At 39.7% G+C, this 19,979-nt stretch overlaps 1 protein-coding gene across 3 annotated transcripts in view; it reads right to left on the bottom strand.

The window, feature by feature from the left end:
• Positions 1–19,979, bottom strand: part of cyth1a (cytohesin 1a) — a 53,985-nt gene that overhangs the window by 22,191 nt on the left and 11,815 nt on the right. Inside the window, exon 1 of one of the 3 annotated variants that reach the window (XM_060892600.1) lies at positions 16,129–16,468. The exons of 1 other annotated variant lie outside the window; for it this stretch is intronic. In XM_060892600.1, coding sequence (XP_060748583.1) covers positions 16,129–16,156 — 28 coding nt within the window. In that variant the 5' untranslated portion in view covers positions 16,157–16,468. Of the gene's footprint in view, positions 1–6,219; positions 6,500–16,128; positions 16,469–19,979 lie in introns of those variants that run through there. One more of the 3 variants, XM_060892601.1, reaches the window with a different exon arrangement.

Raw genomic sequence — 19,979 nt, 5'->3', positions numbered from 1 at the left:
TAGAGGAAACGGCTGGATAAGAAATGCTGAGAGTTGTGGGGGTGTGGAGCATTAGGGGATTAGTGGGGGAACACGTCAAGGTTGGCTTGGTGTCCTGCTTCTGACAATGAAGACGATCCACTTATTGCACTCATTCCCTAATATTTTACCTCTTACTCTCTGCCTCCCACAGGGAAGCTCTCTCACCCACCAACTCGTGCAAAACCTCTCAGCTATTCATAATTCATCAAGCAGTAAGTCGCATCATTCTCACAGTTCCTGTATGGCTAGAAATGCACGTACTGTATGATGTACTGGAAACATAGCAGGTTTCTGGTAGCCATGTTGCCCTAATGGCGCATACCTCTGGTATGTAAGTTTAAACAAGTTACACATACAGACTTTGGTCTTGTAACAAATTCATAGAATATTATTCAGGAAAGGCCTTTTCCTGTTTAGCCTGACTCATCCTTTCAAGAATGTTCATGTATTCCCTTCTCACTGTGTGATTTCAAAGTCTGGATCATAGTCTCAGATATAATTTTTTGTCCCGTGAGAAAGGCTAATAATTGTGAATCTTGAATGTAAGAGTTGGCTGTTTTTCATAAAACTTGGAACCAAGGCTGCACGTCAAATGACCATCGACAGCTTTAAAACTAATACGAAGGGAAAATGCTAGCAAGAAAACAACAGTACAAGAATAATGTAAGCAAGCAGAGGCCTCAAGCAATGCCTGTACTCATCTGCGACATGGCTGTGTAGAACAATGGCACAATGTTCTCTGCACAGTGAAACAGATGGAGTTATTATGCGCTCTGATCAGCTGATCATGGCACTTACCTGCTCCCCCTGCCAGACTCGATCGACATGGACTGTTCCCGAGTTGGCTTTCTGACTCCTACGCTCATCGGAGCACTCAGAATTTTCCTCTCTCTTTCAGACTTCTGAAGTCGAGTGTGTAGCAGTTTTTTAAATGCATGTGTGTTACAGGTTGGTGACAACCTGAAAAAATGTAAACAGTAACCCAAATCCAAACACATACACACAGCCTGATGGAACATCTTAATGACGTTCCATTATCGACCAGTATGGGTTACAGCTGCAGATGAGTTTGGCTTTGGAAAACAGGAAGTATTTTTGCTTCTCCATGGAAAGAGTGAGGTCATACTGGGGCGTGCACACCTTCTCAAACAGCCACAAGTCCACCCACAGCATGTTTTTAGACGCAGACCGCAGGCTGGGGCTCGGATGAAGAGCGATGTCCTGTGGAGGGGCCCCTAAGGATGCTCTGGTACCATCGACAAGAGATATTCATGGACCTCTAAGAAATGGCACCCTTTAATTTATTTATTTATTTTCGCTTAAGTTACACTCTCAAGCTGCTCAAAAGATCAAAAAAGAGCTTCAGATTAAGAAGATAATATTAGGTAATCGGGAACGTGGTGACCCACAGCTTTCCTAAAAGTTAACTTTATCCACATTTGCTTTAAGGATTCAAATCTGTTTGTCTAGGACTGGACTCCTTTGTACTCCAGGACAGACTGATTTCATATCCAGGCTATAAGCTTGTTATTTGTAGTTGGATGATGACGTATGATGGACTAAGGCTGCACTGTCATCCTCTCCCTGGGAATTCAGCTTCTTTCCATTAGTCTTTATTAGTGCACTTAACTAGCTGAAGCTCTCCATATGTTATTTTACATAATCAGATACCATTTTTTAATTAGAATCAATAAGGTTTCCAGGCAACCAAAACATGGGACTAGGTAACACACTGGAGTTTTAACTTGTCCACTGAACCAACTTAACCCATCCCTGTGCATGCTGACTGGGTATGTACTCAGTTATTAAAATATTGTGCATTAGATCTAGCAAGTGATGAACTTTTGCACTGTTCTGAAGGAAATCCCCTGAAACCTAAAGGCACTTTATCTGTCGTCTTTCTCTTTCAGAGTGCCGCATCGACAGAAACGGTGGCTCTTACCCCAAAGCTTGGAATAGAAGGTCAGATAATCTAATCAACAGTGATGAACCACAAATCATTTGTATCAACCAGTCAGTGCATTATGGATGATAACGTATGTTAACATTCGCTTTAGAACGAAGCAGAAACTGACCTGAAACTTGGATCTGTTCCAGCATCAGATTGTGAGACTACCTACAAATTCTCATCTAAAGCAGCACATTCTCAAAAGCATGGGTTTTTCCAATTAGAAAAACCCTTACACATACACCATAAAGTGCAAAATATCTGTAGCCTTTGTAGCAAGGAAGCACATACTTCCTGTTAGGCTGCTGTCTATAATGTGATATAATATAGCCCAAGTTTTCTGACTTGATATAAAGCATGAGGTTCTAGTAATGCTGTACTAACACAACTGGATGACAGAAGGAACCAGTCAATAGGTTCTCTGCCAATGACTTACACATAATTGTCTTCAGCTCACATTTCCTATAAGCAACCAGCTCACACATCTGTAGACGTACCATTTATTGAAAAACCCTTTTACACCAATTCCAGCTACGAATGCCATTGTCCCATCTGCTATGCCCTCCTCAAACAGCAACAAAAAAAAAAGTCACTGAAGCTCTTGTCCATTTTGGAGTAATCCATTTGAAATCAGTTTATCAACCAACAATGTCGATAATCTCTCATCTGTGTGATCTTCCACATCCCTCTTTTTGGTCAGCGAGTAAGAGTTAACATCTCTGGTTCATCTCAGACTGGATCATTAGAGTTTAAGTGATATGGTGTCTTCTCTGAAGCTTTCCGTCCCCTGGGGATCCAGCTGTTATTGAACCGTCTGAACAATGTGTGCATTAAGGCTGTATCCTCTATAGCACCGTACAGATGATTTATCCAGAGAAGTCGTCAATACAGAATGGAGGAGTATTGTTTCAGATCATTATTAATAACTGTAAAGAACTTTGTGCTTATTCAGCTCATTTTCACATTTTTATGCGTAAAAAATTATGCATAAATAATTTCACATTTTTTTCATATTTCACATTTTTATGCGTAAAAAGAATTTATGCGATGTAACAATCCAGAGTTGTGATACTCAGCACACAGAAACCCATTAGTTTAGATTAGTCTCCTGACTGATCTTATATCAGATTTGTGGCAATTAAGTAATTCAGTGGTTTATACTGATTGAAAAATGTCAGTAAACTGCAAAAAGGGTTGAAAAGATCTTAGTTCTGGTTCATTTATGCCAAAATTCGTGTTCAATTAGGGAGAAACAAACATGGTTCATCTGAAATCCCAATCGTAATCACTTTTTTCCTTCAAGGGTGGAAGCTCTTATCTGTATCTGTTCTGCTCGTAACTTTCATCATGCTCCATTTTACCACTCTTTACAATTTTTCTTTGATCCACTGCCATGTGTTCCATACAATCTAACCTCACAGCCAACTGCCCGTCCTGATGTCTTTAGCTTCCACTCGGTCCCACACGCCTCCTCCTCCTCCTCTAATCTGACTGAAGACTTCTGAGCTTCAGTTCTCTTCTCTAGAGAGGGCAAAACACGGACACATCTGCCCTGCTAATAACTCTCGCTCGTTTGAACCAGCCTCATCCATCAATCCTTTTTGAGCCTCAGGTCAGTTTCACAGCAGTGGAGGAACTGGAGGCTGGAAAGCTGATAGCGAAACTACAGCGAGAATGTCCGTGTCTTGTTGGCTAAGTCAGCCTTGTATTTTAAGTTGAGTGAAAAAACAAATAATGAGCATCTTCAAAATACCAGAGTTTCTAAATCTTTTTAGTTTTATGACAGCTGTGGAACGAGGGCTTTCTGGTTTGCACATGTCCCTTGCACCTCCAGGACTGAAGGTTTAATCCAAAGACTGTGTATATGCACTGTAATGCATTGGCACCCTGTCCAGGATGTCCCCACCTTGTCCCCTGAGACATTTGTAACAGATCATAAATCCACACCAATAATCCATCATCTACATTTATTCTTCAGAAAATACCTACAGAAAGACGCCTGTGTCCGTCACGCAGCGTAGGACTTTAAATGCCCCAGCCCTACGACCTCACGCACTTGGACTGACCTGAGCCGCAAAACACACATATGGTGACGGTTCAGCAGCAAACAAGGCCGTTAGGGATTCAACCTGAACTGCGGTGAAAAAGAGAGCTCAGTGTTCCACAGGAGAAATGTGGGCCAAACTGGCAGAGGAACACACAAGCAGTGGGCAGATCACAGATAACATGCACCCACACAACCTTCACTAGCATTATTGAACTTAGTCTATTCTGGGAAAGACCCAAGATGAGATTTTGTCTTGTCTTCCTCGTATCCTCGTTCAACTTCTCCGGAACTTCGGTCAGAAAATCTTTTACCCGAATAATCCACTCTCTTGAAATTCAGTCAGGCGTTAAATTTCAAGTATCGAGTATTTAGATCTTGCGCTTGGGCTACGAAGCTGAATCGTACAGAAGCTTACACACACTAAAAGCTAAACGAGAACACGCTCACTGAGTCCCACTTTCATCCACATTCTTATTCAGTGACTGAATAACTGATTACATACCTAACTCCAAAATCTAAACAACGAAAGACATTTTGGCCTCTATGTAAATCACAAAAATGTGGCCCATAATGACTTCAGGTCACAGAGCCTGGCTACAGCTAGCCTGGTTTTACAGCCTGGGTAAAAAAAAAAACCGAGCTTTATTACAAAAGCTTGACCTCATGGACTCATAGAATTGCATATCTTCCGAGCACATATTAGAAGAATTGGCCTATGGGAATATTACGTTATTGTCAACTGACATTTCAGTACCATGTTTGCTCCGGAATGGAGTTCCCAGCTAGGAAATCGGCTAGGACTTAGAAAACAAGCATGTTTATTTTTATATAGAATTAACGATACTAAGAAGCACAATAATAAAAAAAAATCCATTAAAAAGAGTGATTTCTTAGGCAGATTTTAAATGTCCAATTCAGACAAGATTCTTGTTGCAGATCCGAATAAGAAACACTGTGATTCAGGCGGACATTTTGAAGCAAGGTGTCAAAGTGGTTTCCCTAAAAGAAACGCATTTTACTTGACAGCAAGTAATGCTGTGTTCCATTTAACTCTAAAGTGAACCGGTAATTACGCTGTTTTCAAACTATATGTGTTGGAGCTTCGGCTGGAGAAACACAGACTCCTTCATGTACAAGCTAGCAATCTAGCCTTAGTGATGTTTAGTCATGTATAAATTCCTCCTCAAATCAGCTGTACTGTATAGCCAATGTTACAGTTTGGATGAACGGAATACGTCGGTGTGTTCACTGAACTAAAGTAAATACTAATATAAACCGCATTACTTCTAAAAGTAAAGAAGTGCTGCTTTATTTACTGTTGATGTTGTGAGCAGCCATGTTGGAATGACATAATGTGCTAAACTCCTTGTTAAGGAAACCCTCACGATCACCTGAGTAAGAATATGTGAGCATCTTTTCCTAGCTAGAAGTCATATAGGCTGAGTTGTGAGCTTTAGCTTTTTGCCCGGCTCGGCCATTTTTCAGCATCTCATCCCTGCCCACCGTGGGGTTACTGGAGTGAAAGATTTTGCAGCAAACAGTGACAAACGCTGAGCTGTTCCATAGCAAAAAAAAAAAAAAGTTCAGCTCATTTAAGACAGAACTATATTTTATTCAAGGCACAGTAGGGCAGAAATTCTGTTTACGCAGCATGAGCCGTGACTACGAAGCAGCTTTATCTAACGTAGTGTTTACTGTTCTCAGTGTGCCAATGCTAACAATATCTATTTGCTCATACTATTGCTGGATATCAAGTCTACAACCTAATTATTAAAAATCAGTTAAACAGTTAAGTTAAACTTGACTTGACTTGACGGAACCAACACAACCACTTGGGAGTTAATGCTTTGGGCCAGTCTCGAGGCTGGATAAAATGGGCGAGTTGTTCAATCTGTGCCAAATCTAATATATGGATCAGCTGATATGCTGAAAAAAAGCAAACTAAACAGTTGCCTTTATTGATTTCTACACATGCTGCAGGTGAGGTGTCCATCCAATCAGGTCAGAGGTCATTCACACATATCAGCCTAAAAAACGCAGTAACTCAGTCAGCATGTTTAATTCAGAAATCCATCTATCTATGCTAGAGGACCTTTAACAGAAGCTTTCAATACATGAAACTTTTCACTGACTAAAAAAAACTCTTAGGACTTTACATGGTGCTATTATGCCAAAAATAAACAAAAGATGCCTAAAAACTGACCTGTTTTGTCTAATCCTGGGAAGAAATTTGCTTCTTCAGCCAATCTCCATGCACTTCTTAAATTCCTGTTCTATTAGCGTCGGTGATGAGACAATAACTGTATAACAGATGCGTCCCTTAAAGGGTCCAGAGACAACGGTTCAGCGGCAGCGAGCAACAATATCCTTCCATAACACACTAGATAGAGAAATGAAGAGAATGAAGAGAGAGGGAGAGAAAGAGAGAGCGAGATAGAGAAAGAGAGAGAGAGAAAGAAAGAGAAAGAGAGAGGAACAGAGAGCCAAGCTTGTATCCGAGCTGTCACTTAGCAAGTATACTGCTGTAGTCCAGCTAGACATCCCTCTTCTTTTCCACTCTCTCTCTCTCTCTCTCTCTCTCCATCCCCCCGACCTTCGCTCACACACTGCTGTCACTAACACAGAAGCTCCACCCAGTGGACACTCTCTGGCCTTCTTCTCACAATCCAATATGTACTTTTCTAAATGGTAACAGTTTGGGATCGCTTCTGTCTCTTCTTCTCCAAGCTGTTATAATAAAATGTAAAGGTAGGAGTGAGCCATATGACAAAAATACAATGTTTATGAGACACAATCTGTCTCATAACCGGACCGCAAATCAGTAGTGTTGCGTTGAACAAAAACAGCTCAAGGGTTTTATTTAATGGCTACAAAAACAAATTGAACATTTTAAAATTAGAGACAAATTTGAACATTGAATCAGAAGCTTCTGGTGGGTTTGTAATAAAAAAAAATAATAAATAATAAATATACTAAGAATTAAAATTGAATAAAAATATTACAAGATCCACAATATCTTAGAAAAGCTTATTTATGTTGCTCAGCAGATTCTGTAAACAAGTTACAGTAAAAAAAATATTTGTGAGAATCAGGGGGAAATCAGTAAGCAGAAATGGAGAAGCTGGAAATAAAACCATAAACCAAGAGTGTGTGTGTGTGTGTGAGTGTGTGTGTGTGTCTGTGTGTGAGTGTGTTAATGAGAACAGGAAACCACAACCATATAAGGGAAACTCAAAAATTTTGTGTGTGTGTGTGTGTGTGTGTGTGTGTGTGTGTGTGTGTGTGTGTTGTAGTAGCAATAGTAGCAATAGTAATAGCTCTTAAGTCAGTGAGTCAGATTCATCATTGCTCTAGACATCTTCTACAATTTCCCTCAGGGTTATTAAAGATTCTGTCTGTCTGTCCATGTTTACCCTATTTTACCCCAGGTTTATACAGTTGAGGCCAAAATTATTAGCCCCCCAGGAATTTTGGAACATTTTCCTAAAGATCTTTCCAATTTTTGTAGCATTGATAAAACTTGATATAATCAAACATTCACCAGTGCTATTTAGTAGCTTTTGGTACATTTTGAAATATAAAATACATTTATAGGCTTGCTTTATAATCAAATATAGTGAAAATGGGGTGGTCAAAAATATTAGCCCCTTGTGAATATTTGCTTTCAAAACACACCCAATTAATCAATCAGCTTTCAAAACACACCAAATTAATCAATCAGTTTTCAAACCACACCTGTGCAGTCAACTGGCTTCCTAACAATACCTGGGCATTCAATCAGCATTAAAGGACTCCAAGGAACAGGGCACTTGAACACATTATTGGGAGAGACTATTTTTACTCACCATGCCAAAGACAAAGGAAATCAGTCTTGAGCTCAGAAAGAAGATAGTGGAGGCTCATGATAAGGGGGAAGGTTATACTGCCATTTCCAAGCGTTTCACAGTGTCTACAACCGCCGTACGTTGCATCATTGCCAAGTACAAGGAGACAAATTCTGTAAGAAACAAACCTGGGCGTGGTCGTAAGCGCAAGATTTCAAGAACCCTGGAGAGGAAAATAGTCAGAGATATCAGCAAGATGCCCCGGACATCTGCCAAGATGATTGTTGCTGACCTGGCCTCTTCTGGAGTTGATGTTTCAAGGAACACAGTTGTGAGGGCTCTTCATCGTGGTGGGCTTCAGGGCCATCGTCCCAGAAGAACCCCTTTACTCAAACAGCGGCACATCACAGCTAGACTGAGGTTTGCCCGTGAACATTTGAAAGGTAAAGATGAGTTTTGGGAGTCTGTGCTTTGGTCTGATGAGACTAAACTGGAACTGTTTGGGCACATGGATGTTGCTTATATTTGGTGAAGAAAGGGTGAGGCCTTCAACTCTAAGAACACAGTTCCCACTGTTAAACATGGTGGTGGCAGCATCATGCTGTGGGGCTGTTTTGCAGCTTCAGGCACAGGGAGCCTTGTTCGGGTGCATGGCATCATGAAAAAAGAAAATTATGTTGACATTTTGAGGGATAATATGCAGAAATCTGCTCGTAGTCTAGCCTTAGGTCAACGCTGGGTCTTCCAACAAGACAATGACCCAAAGCATACATCGAAATTGGTCCAACAGTTCCTGAAGGATACCAAAACCAAGGTCCTGGAGTGGCCCGCACAGAGCCCAGACCTCAATCCTATTGAGAATTTGTGGTGAGTGCTCAAAGTCAATGTCCATGCTCGGAAGCCATGTAATTTGGACCAGCTGGAGCAATTTGCAATGGAAGAATGGGCTAAAATCCCTCAGGAAACCTGTGCCAACCTAGTAAAGAACTACTCTAAGAGGTTGTTGTCAGTTGTGGCTCAGAAAGGGTTCACTATTGACTATTAATGACCGGGGGCTAATAATTTTGGACATTTCATTTTTGCCCTTTCTTGTTTCAACTCACTATTTCAATTAAATATCCTAATCAAACTTAGTGGAGATTTTGTCTTTGTTATTTTGGAAACAAATACACTATAAAACACTTGTTGTTAATGGTCATTTCCATGGAGAAATCAAGAGTTTTGTCTAATTTCATAAGGGGGCTAATAATTTTGGCCTCAACTGTATACACACACTGACTCAAGTTGTCAACTACAGCTTCATCACTGCTAGAATCCTGAAGGTGAGAAAGCAACCCTCAGTGACTCATCTTTCCCGCACTTTGACCCAGCACAGACGTTAGTCAGTGTGATTTGGGAGCGGCTTACTGTAATATCATCACTCGCTTTAAACAGATGACAAAATTCTTAGTCAAGCAGCAGCTCTTCTCTTAAATGGCCTCATGTTGTTCACGTGAGATATAACAACATGCTGTTATGGGTCTAACGGGTTAATTTGTCGAATTTTAACAACTTTCCCCGACTAATCAGCTAATAATTCCTTTTTAATGATATTTATATTAGCGTTAGATCCTGAAATGTGCTGCTTCTTTACATGATTAATGAATGCACTATCCCTATTAATACTACAACTACAAGCTGCCATGTTCAATTTGTAAACAAGCACTGAACTCATTCCATTTATAATACTCAGAATACTTATTTAAATACACTAAAACCCACCACCTCTACCTGCCCTACATCCTTTTTCCTCTAACTGCATGGTGTGGCGTGTGTTAATCCGCTCATACCACAGAGATCTGACAACAATCATATCAAGGTTTTCACCATTTAGAGTTCGTTAAGATTAAACAACGAACAATTAGTTCCTGCTATCGCTTACAGTCAATTCACTCTCTCTCTCTCGGACTGTAATATTACAGCAACAAACTCCCATAATGTGTAAGAACTCTCTCTCTTTCTCTCTCTCTCTCGCTCTCTCTCCCCCCTCCCTCTCTCTCCCCCCTCCATCTCTCTCTCTCTCGCTTTCTCCCCCTCTCTCACTCACTCGCTCCCTCCCTCCCTCCCTCTCCCTTCCTAATGTGTTTGAACGACGTGTAATATTTATGTAATTATTTTATAAGATGTAATATAAATGTCAAATGGTTACAGTCATCAGATCATTTATATGGAAGAAAGCGAGCAAGAAACAGAACCTAAAAGGGAGTGGAGTAATAGAAAATATAATCAGTGACAGTGTGTTGTGATGGTTGGGACACCAAGTGTTTTATTCCTCTGACGCCACAGGAAGTTGCCAACATTAACGTGTGTGTGTGTGTGGGGGGGGGGGGGGTTGTTTTTTTAAAGAACATCATATTCTTTTTAACTCCAAATACATCTGTGGAATTTTCCTAAAACAAGTTAGTTCCTGTTATCAGCTAAAAACAGTCGCTCACTCAACACACTGTTACTTGAAGATATGCTGACCAAACCCCGGTGTGTTGTGTAACTGAGAAACCACAAAGTTCGACTGAAAACTTCCTGCAGTCAGAAAGCCTACAGGAGAACTAAAAACTGCTAGATTAGTATGTCCACCAAATCAAAGATTACACACATTTTAATTCTCTGCTTTTTGAGAAATACTAATCTGCCATACAAATCCCTTTGTACGCTGTTACTATAGAAACACAAAGCCGACACGATTGGTGTCCGAGCCGCCGGTATGGGTTTCTGACCAATCGGGTTCGAGAACTGATACAAACTGCGTTATTTGTTTTTCTGGGATAAACGCAGCATTGTGTCAGTCCTTTGTAGAATTATTACGGAAATGAATTTTACCAGACTTACGTGATGAGTAAAAGTGCTGTGTACAAAACATTTTATCGAGATCATGATGGTGTGGAAATGAGAAGCATTGGTGTGATCTGAGGCTTGCTCAGTGTGTGAAAGGGAGCTTGGACAAACAGAGAGCTTCTCTAAAGCAAACAGACTGGGATTAGCAGTGTAAACTTCCTGTGATGTGTGGGAGCAGAGGAAATCAATCAAAGCAGAACACATGAGCTGGGTCCCAAATTAAATAACATACTACACTATATGCACTTCCACTATGCACTATGTACACTAGCGTCTAGTGTAGAATGTTAGAAGGGTAATACACTAATGGTTTTTTTTTACTAACTGGAAGTGTAAGCCTTTCCCAGTCGACGTTAATGGTATAAAACTCTAAACTCTGTAATGCTTTAGTAGAATACAGTATATCTTTACCGTATGTTGAAAAACAAACTAAGCTGGAACTGATTTAAAATACATCCAATAGACGTCTTGTCTACCGGAGTGTCATCACTTATCTTAAATAAAAAATGTTTCTCATCCAGCATCAGCACCTGGTAGCCCTGCCCCTTTTCCACTGCGTAAGCAAAGCAGGGACATTTGAGTACAGGAAGTGGCACTTTCATCGGTTAAATAAGTGCATAATCTGAGGGCTTGAATTGCACTTCTTCTTGCTACTACACTACATTTTGTACTACAAAATGCTAGAAAGCTGCTATTGGACTAATTTTCACTTAGATGTGAAGGAGTTCCATTTTCAGCCTGGTTCATTGTTCCTCATGCTTTCTATATTTCGGTAAAGTCGCTTTGTAATGGCAATGTCCTTTATTTAAAGCGTTCTACAGTTAAACATGAATCAAAGTGGTTTGTAATGATGTAAAACTGTAACGTAAGCTTAGAACACTGAATCATTTGCTGCATTAGGCAGAAAGATTTCACAGCCTAAGCAGGCAGGTTGAAAGAATGTGTGAAATCATACAACACACTGAACATACAATCTATTAATACAGTCAGCTCTTTACCACAGCGCATTCAGCCTGAATGGAAAACCCCTTCACACATCCGGTACACATCAGATTAACCAGCGGAAGCCACAGACTCGGGTCACATGACCGAACCCGACATAGCAGGCTGTAAACATCTCGTACGTGTAGACAGGAAACTATCCACACAAACACGTGTGTTTTTTTCATCATTTTTTTTTAAAAAGCTGGCTATCAAAACTGCTGCCGTCCCCCATGATTCCATGCGTTACAGAGTGGTAAAGGCCTCACTATTGGCACTTCCTAAACTGAGATATGTGCAAGACACTGCTTCCTGTTAGAGAAAGTAAACTCAACACTCTGTTCGAGATAGAGACACGTCTCGCAACATCCTGTTTCTCTGTCAGGATATAAAACTTAAGCAACTTTTATGAAGAAGCTTTAAAGTTGCTTTGTGAAATTTTAGGTGAGAAACACTTGCGCTTTTAGTTACAGAAGATGTTTTTTCTTGCTTGAATACATAAGCGGATTTGAGGAAAGAAAAAAAAAACGGCTGAAGTGAACATTTGTACACCACAGATCAGAGCTTTGGAGAAAAATTAAAAAATAAATAAATCCTTTCTGATAGTAAAGATTAAATCAGCATAAGATGAGTACATTCACAAACTAAATTAAACTTCCTAAACTACAATTTCAATGTGGTTAAATGAATAAAAAAAATTTTTTTAAAAAAAAGGCTATTTTGCACATGATTTTGTGCAGAAAGACTGTTTCCATGACAACATAAACACCCACTCAGTCATTCACAATTTATAGGTGTGGAAATATTTCAGATTCCCAAATAAGATATTATTATTGATATTGTTTCATTTCATGGTGGTCATCGAATGTATGAGTGAATGAGGAATCTCTGGCTGAAAGTATGGACACTTCCCAAACCCTGCGTCTCATTGGCCTCATTCGCCTCCCACATGGATCCTGTAAACATGAGAACTGCTGCTGTAATTAGAAAGACTCGTGTTCATGATATAACCTGCTAGATGAACATGCATAATAGAAATTATTAATACAAATAAAAATACATTCAAGTAAGTAAATCTGAATTCGCTCTTTCAGATGCTCAGATGTCCCCTTCTTTCACATGGTAAGGGACAGCTGGTCTGCTCAATCCTCCATTCTCCCTCAAACACCCCCACACACACACACAACCCCCTTACCACCCCTCCACACACACACACACACACCTGCTCCATAATGCTCCCCTAATCCCATTCTGTGCCTCCTGAAATGCTCTCAGATTCTCTATAGAGCTCTGATAGTATGAGAATGGTCACACTTTTGTACTGTAACACGACATTAATAACGTTTCCAACCGACAGGAAGTCCGTATTATTCAGATAGAAGTATACATTGGTGTGTCTTTTTGGCTGCTTTGTCCTCTCGGCATAAAAGCAAGCAGTGTTCCTGGAAACTGAGAGTCGGCTTTGTGCTTTATCAGCGACGGTTAATGAAGATTGAGTCAGCAATGGATACAGAGTGTTGTTCTGCGTTTCGTCTGCAAGTCAGGCTGAGTTAGGACTTGCAGCTGCTTGTTCTAGCGTCAGGAATGGCATGAGTGAGTGTGAGAGAGAGAGAGAGAGAGAGAGAGAGAGAGAGAGAGTTCTTACACATTATGGCAGTTTGTTGCTGTAACATTACTGTCCATAAAAGTCCAGGACAGTAGGGTGCGCTAATTTGCTTTTAACTAAGCTTTAGCTAGCTAGCCAGCCATGCTAATTATTTTGAATATGTCGTAAAGACCAAATGTGTGCTTGGTTCATGGTCATGACGTTTCTAAAACTGTCCAAATTCCAGACATTTCGCAACTATTTATCATGCGTCTGTTTTGCTTGGAATTTGTTTCCAATTTCATATCTTCGGCTGGGACGATAGCGCCAGCTACATTACGGTTTCTATGGTAACACCTTAGTGTCATCAATTTTATACAGTCTGAGTTAAAGCTTTAAAGGGTTGGGAATTTTGCATGTTCTTCTCGTGCTTTGCGGGGCTTCCTCCAGGTTCTCAGGTTTCCTTCCCCAGTCTAAATATATACGCGGTAGGCTGAGTGGGGTGTGTCCAGGATGTCCCCAACCTTGTGCTCTGAGTCTCCTTGGATAGGCTCCAGGTTCCTCGAAACAAAAGCTCTTGCATAAAATATGTAAATTGACTGAGAACATATTATTGTGCTCCAGATGCTGAGCAGCTGATCTATAATGCTGGATGAGTATCAGATTAAAATTGGACATATCTTATGGATTACATAATACAGAACAGTCTTATGGATATTGTGTAGAAATGATATGATACCATACGTACACAGTGTTAAACATTTCAGGTCGGTTACGTTTAGAAACAGAAGTTCACCTGCTGCCTTAAAAACATGGAAATGTTTGCTGCAACTCAATAATTTTCATTTTGGAAAACATATAAAACTTGTGTTCAATATCCTAAACCTGTCATGACAACTGGAGTTAAAGAGAAAGAATAGGATCAAGGGACTGTCAGGTTTTAAAGTATGTCGCTCGTCATGCCTCAAACAGATAAGTGCATCAGAGAATATTTTAAAGAACAAGCCATGCCTTGTTCCAGCAGACAGGTTTTGCTGATTGCACATGCAGGCTTCTGCAGCTGCTAATTTTGCAGGCTGGCAGGCAGGAGGTTTATCATGAATGTTTTTTAGGCTAAAAGTAGGAGTCTGACGGTGTCTGATAAAGATATGACTCAGATTATGTTGATGTTTTGCTGGGTGTGGGCTGAATGATTCATTTCGTTAAACTACCACTGACTATCTCGAGCATCTCGATCAAGTTCGTCAATCGCTGTCAGGCCAGACCTGTCTCACTGCACATTCAGCCAAGCTTTTTTTTTTTTTTTTTTGCTTTTTAATAGTTTAGCTGCGAGGTGTGTCTCTCATTCCGAGCTGCACGACTTCACATATGCATTCCTATCCAAAAATGTCTTGGATAAATATTTGTTTACGCCAGATAAGATGATAATGTTCTTATAAGCTTAAGAGTAGTGCTCACCCTGTGTCAGGCTGAAGGCATCACAAACAAGCTTATAGATGTTGAAAGTACGATCCGGTTTAAGTTTCGTTTAGCAACAAAACGCCAGCTTAGAGACTGATACCTTTTTAACGTGCGTTTACTGGAAAATATGCTGAAATCTAGTGCTCATGGTATTGTTAATGTTTCTTACAGGAAAAAGAAATTTTAAATAAAAATAAGGATATTGCTTTTAGAGGTCCGTGTTATTAAAGCTTTGGCACATATGGATTCGTTACAATAAAAAATATCCTTTTAAAAATTGTCCGTGTGTCAAAACTGACATTTAACGCAACACTCATTATGAGGTCAGAGATCTCAACTGCTTTCATCCTTCCTTTTACATTTGTGGACTTGACTTAACCCTTGTATGGTGTTCGTATATTTGTTACTCAGCCAGTGTTCGTGGCTCTGGTGGACCCGCTGCATTTTTGGGTTTTTAATTCAACACAATCAAAAATTTTATGTTAAAATACTCTACAGATGTTTACTTCATCCCAATTACAAGCAATCTAAACAGCATATACGGTTAATATTTGCCCTTCACCTTTATTACATCACATTTTTTAATTAAAGTGCTACTCGTGTTTTGTTGTTTTTTAATAAAATGTAATTAAAAAAAAAGAAAATCAAATTTAATCAAGTTATGAATGGAAAAAAAATCAACAAATTTACAAGGAAGCAAAGTTTTTCAAAACTATTGATGTTTATGAATATGTGTCCCACAGACCCGAACAACATACAAGGGTTAAAGCTGATACAGGATCCAAGAAAATAAGCCCACCTTTCTATTGTCACTTAATATTTAGCAGGGCATTGTGCAGTTTGGGACAAAACCTGATCTACAGCAGCAGCTGAAACCAAAGGACCCTTTCTCTGCCCACCATGAACGATGACGCAACATTTGACGTCATCTAGTGAGTGCTGATGTCACACACCAGACTTAGAGACAATATGGTACTGTTATAATCTGGGGTATTTAATTCAATAAGGCTATGGAACAAATACAGGACTGTATTCATCTGAGAGTAACGATGACATGGTAAAGTTCAAGATTTAAAACGTTCATTTGCTTTGGTGAGTTTTTAAGTCATGTCTATAGCTGAAAAACAATTGCACTGTTGTATTTATTAGTTTATAAAGCAAAGGGGAAATTTACATTAAATTTAAATTCAAAGCTTTATAATATTGTTTAGACGTGTTTTCTGATGCAGAAATCTCTGTATCACTAAAGTACAGCTATAGTGAGATTAAACAGCACTAAAGCTTGAGACACACACACACACACACACACACACACACACACACTTGTTGGTCGTTTTAGCTTAGCGTGCTAACAGTTTGTATGTTTATATCTGACAGCCAATCAACTTACCGACTCCGTCCTCTGATTTCAGCACCATGACGTCTTCTTTCACGACTTCTTCTTCTTATTATTATTATTTTTTATTTGTAAACACTCACAAATCTCGAAACAAACGCGCGTTTTTTTACTAGTGCAAAAGTTTTAAGCACTAAAAAAATAAACCCGAAACCGAATGAGAAGCTGTTGAAGGATTCTCGAAGAAGTGGCTTCAGTTCATAGCCGCCGGAAGTTGAATCCTTTTTATTATTATTATTATTTTTATTATTATTATTATAATTTAAATGGCGATATTTGATGTATTGAGTTCTCGCATAAACCCCGTGTCTCCGTTTCTGTCTGTTGTTGTCGCTAAAAAAAATGAGGAAGTGGGGTGTAATAGTACTGCCCTAATGACGTGGTTCACTGTGTGAAGGGTTTGTAAATCCGCCCTGAAACACACACACGCACGCACAAACGCGCGCGCGCGCACACACACACACACACACACACACACACTTTTCGACATTGTTTAAACGCACGTTATTAAACCAACTTATACAACACTTACAATATATACAAATGCTTGGGGGATTTGACGTCAGCACTTAGGGTTGACCGCCATTTTGACATTTTGACAGATTAGCTTCTATTGCTAGTGCTGACAAACTTTTTAAAATATGTCCTTATGATGACAAACTTAATGTCCTGTGTAAACACTAACACTGTTGATATGTGACTTTTTCTTTTAAAATCAAAATCACAAACAAACAAACATTTTGTTTTCTACATAAGCAGTCAGAATGGTGATGGTGCTGTTTAATGTTCGATTATTGTCAGTAAAAGTCCATACGGATGAACCGCTTTTCATTGTTTCTGGACATCAAGTTATCTAATTACAGCTTCTTAAACAGCACAAGACACTTGCGTAACATCACATTCAAACAATTCCTTTTTCATCTACTAGGAAACATAAGGAATCAAATAACATGCAGTTGGTAAGGGTTGTGAAGGGAAAATAGCATCAATCCTTTCTTTACTTTTAGATATTTTTATTGTCATTACATAATATTAACATTGGATCTATGTCAGTTTTCCACACTGTACACGTGTCTCTGCTTGTGGATGAATTAAGGCTGGAAAAATGTCATGTATGCTACAGAGGCTCGAGGACTAATAACCTTTAATGCTTTAATACAACGTGTTTGTAATGAAGTGGTCGTTACATGGTAGAACATAATTAGCTGGGGTAAGAAAATCATATGACATATGAAATATCAGCAGATCATGCATTATAATAATAATAATAATAGTTATTACACTGACTGATGTACCAAACATGATCTCGGAATCGCTTACTATAAACTTTATTAAACATAAGTTAAATGCTATAAAAAAAATTTATAGGCCTTCTGTCAGAACAGCGGTAATTGTGGTTACCTCTGGTTTGTTAATTTTCTCTCTCTTTCTCTCTCTCTCCCACACTCACACACACGTGCACACATACACACATCGAGATACACACACACACATTTTCTCTCTCTCTGGTTTGAAAAATCTACATATAACTCTCCAGCATTTAATTTGCTTACTGCAGAAATCCCTTAACATCAAAAATACACAAGAAAACATCTCCCTGCTTTTATAGAGAATAGGGACTTAGCTATTTTTAATTTATAAATGTGAGAAAACCAGTTTAATCAGTTCACACTTAAGTAAATAAAGCTTGATCCAGATTGTGGCCTGGCAAGAGAAAGCCTGTGGGAAAGGCTTCCTATAATAACAGAGGCTATTCTCCAATGTAGTGACTTTAACAAATAGAATCTCCAGAGTGTCGGTCAGGAAGCAGATAAGTCACACTTTGATGAGCGTAGCAGACATGCTCGTCTCCCTCACAAAAGCCACTGTTGTGCTCTCACAATGATAGTCCTGGACAATGCAGTCTCTGTCAAGGAGTGCAACAGTTTGTGCACAAAAACAGCTTTCTTTTTTCCTGCAGTACACCCACTGACCCAAATAAGTATACATGTAAAACACACTGGGACAAGACAGCCTTACAATTTAATCTAATTCATTTCATAATTCATACTCGTTCCCATGGCGTATGTAAATCTGACCCCAGGGCTTGAAAGAAGTACAAATGTGCTCAGGGTAATGTCACGAAAATTCATTCATTCATTCATTTTCTACCACTTATCCGAACTATCTCAGGTCACGGGGAGCCTGTGCCTATCTCAGGCGTCATCGGGCATCAAGGCAGGATACACCCTGGACGGAGTGCCAACCCATCGCAGGGCACACACACACTCTCATTCACTCACGCAATCACACACTACAGACAATTTTCCAGAGATGCCAGTCAACCTACCATGCATGTCTTTGGACCGGGGGAGGAAACCGGAGTACCCCGAGGAAACCTCCGAGGCACGGGGAGAACATGCAAACTCCACACACAAGGCGGAGGCAGGAATCGAACCCCCAACCCTGGAGGTGTGAGGCGAACGTGCTAACCACTAAGCCACTGTGCCCCCGTCACGAAAATGTAAATGTAAAACTCTCAAACAAACTAAGGTGGTCTTCAGATAATGTTCGCAGACTGCTTTACCCAAAAAAGCTGGATTGGCTTACAAAGACCATAATCTGACCAAGTAGACTCTGTTTTGCTCTTGTTGCACTACACTCACACACTAACACACGTTTCTATTTGAGGAATGTTATTTTTCCCTTTATTGTTCCTCACGACACACAATACAATTCTTATTGTATTCTGGAATGTGTCCATCCCAATTTGGAAAACTCATTGTCGTTGAATTTGAACTTTCACACTGCTTAAATAAAGCAAGATATCTTTCATTCCCATGACTTGCATATGCAACCTTAGCTCAGATTATTTTCTATTTATTTATACAGTATGTACATGGGATCTTAACTATATACTTATACTATTATTAAGAGCAAGAAGTGACTTTTGTGTAACACAACAAGAAGCTTGTGAGTCGTGTCAGAGCACAGGAATATCTAACATTACTTCGGGATCGAGCGAGTAACTGAGCTGATTTTCACACTGGGAATGTTTGCTGCGAATCCCAGTGTGACTGTTCCCAGGGTAAACAGTTTAGACCTGAAGGGATAAAATCACTTACTAATGATGTCACACATATTGTAGAGGATATTAAAAGTTAAAAAACAAAAACAAGGTCTGCATGCCTTTGTATTGTCACATATACATTACTGCACAGTGAAATTCTTTCTTCGCATATCCCAACTTTGGAGGTTGTGGTCAGAGCACAGGGTCAGCCATGATACAGCACCCCTGGAGCAGAGAGGGTTAAGGGCCTTACTCAAGGGCCTAACAGTGGCAGCTTGAACCCTGGTTCTCTGATCAACAGTCAGAGCCTTAAAACCACTTGTGCCACCACTGCCCCGTAAGCAACTTATGTAGAAATTATGTATCTTATGCATTTGTTTTGTCTTTTTCTATCTTCCAGCTAGCAGACTTTAATGACTTTAATTAACTGTTTTAGTGAATTTTCTGTTAGCATAACACGGGAACTCCTTTATTTCAGTGGCGTGAACAGAATAAACCCCACTCAAAAACTAAGCATTATTGGAAAACAAGTCATGAACAGCACAATATCAATGGAAACACAAGTTCTGTTGTTATTATTCAACTTATTTCAGTAACTATATTATGGTTATCCTTAATATACTTTGAAGGACAGGGATCTCATGCCTCACTGAGTAGGCACTATCGTGCATCAGTTGTTAAGTGATTGTAGGGAAAATAAACCACAAGGAGAGAAGAGGATGCTGTTCCAAGGCCTTGAGTGGCTATACTGTAGGAAGCCAGGTGAAGTAGACGAAGAGGGATGTAATGTGGTTCC

The sequence above is a fragment of the Tachysurus vachellii genome, chromosome 18, assembly GCF_030014155.1.
Source record: "Tachysurus vachellii isolate PV-2020 chromosome 18, HZAU_Pvac_v1, whole genome shotgun sequence".
In the NCBI taxonomy this organism is placed as follows: domain Eukaryota; kingdom Metazoa; phylum Chordata; class Actinopteri; order Siluriformes; family Bagridae; genus Tachysurus; species Tachysurus vachellii.
This window is presented reverse-complemented; position numbering and strand designations above follow the sequence as displayed.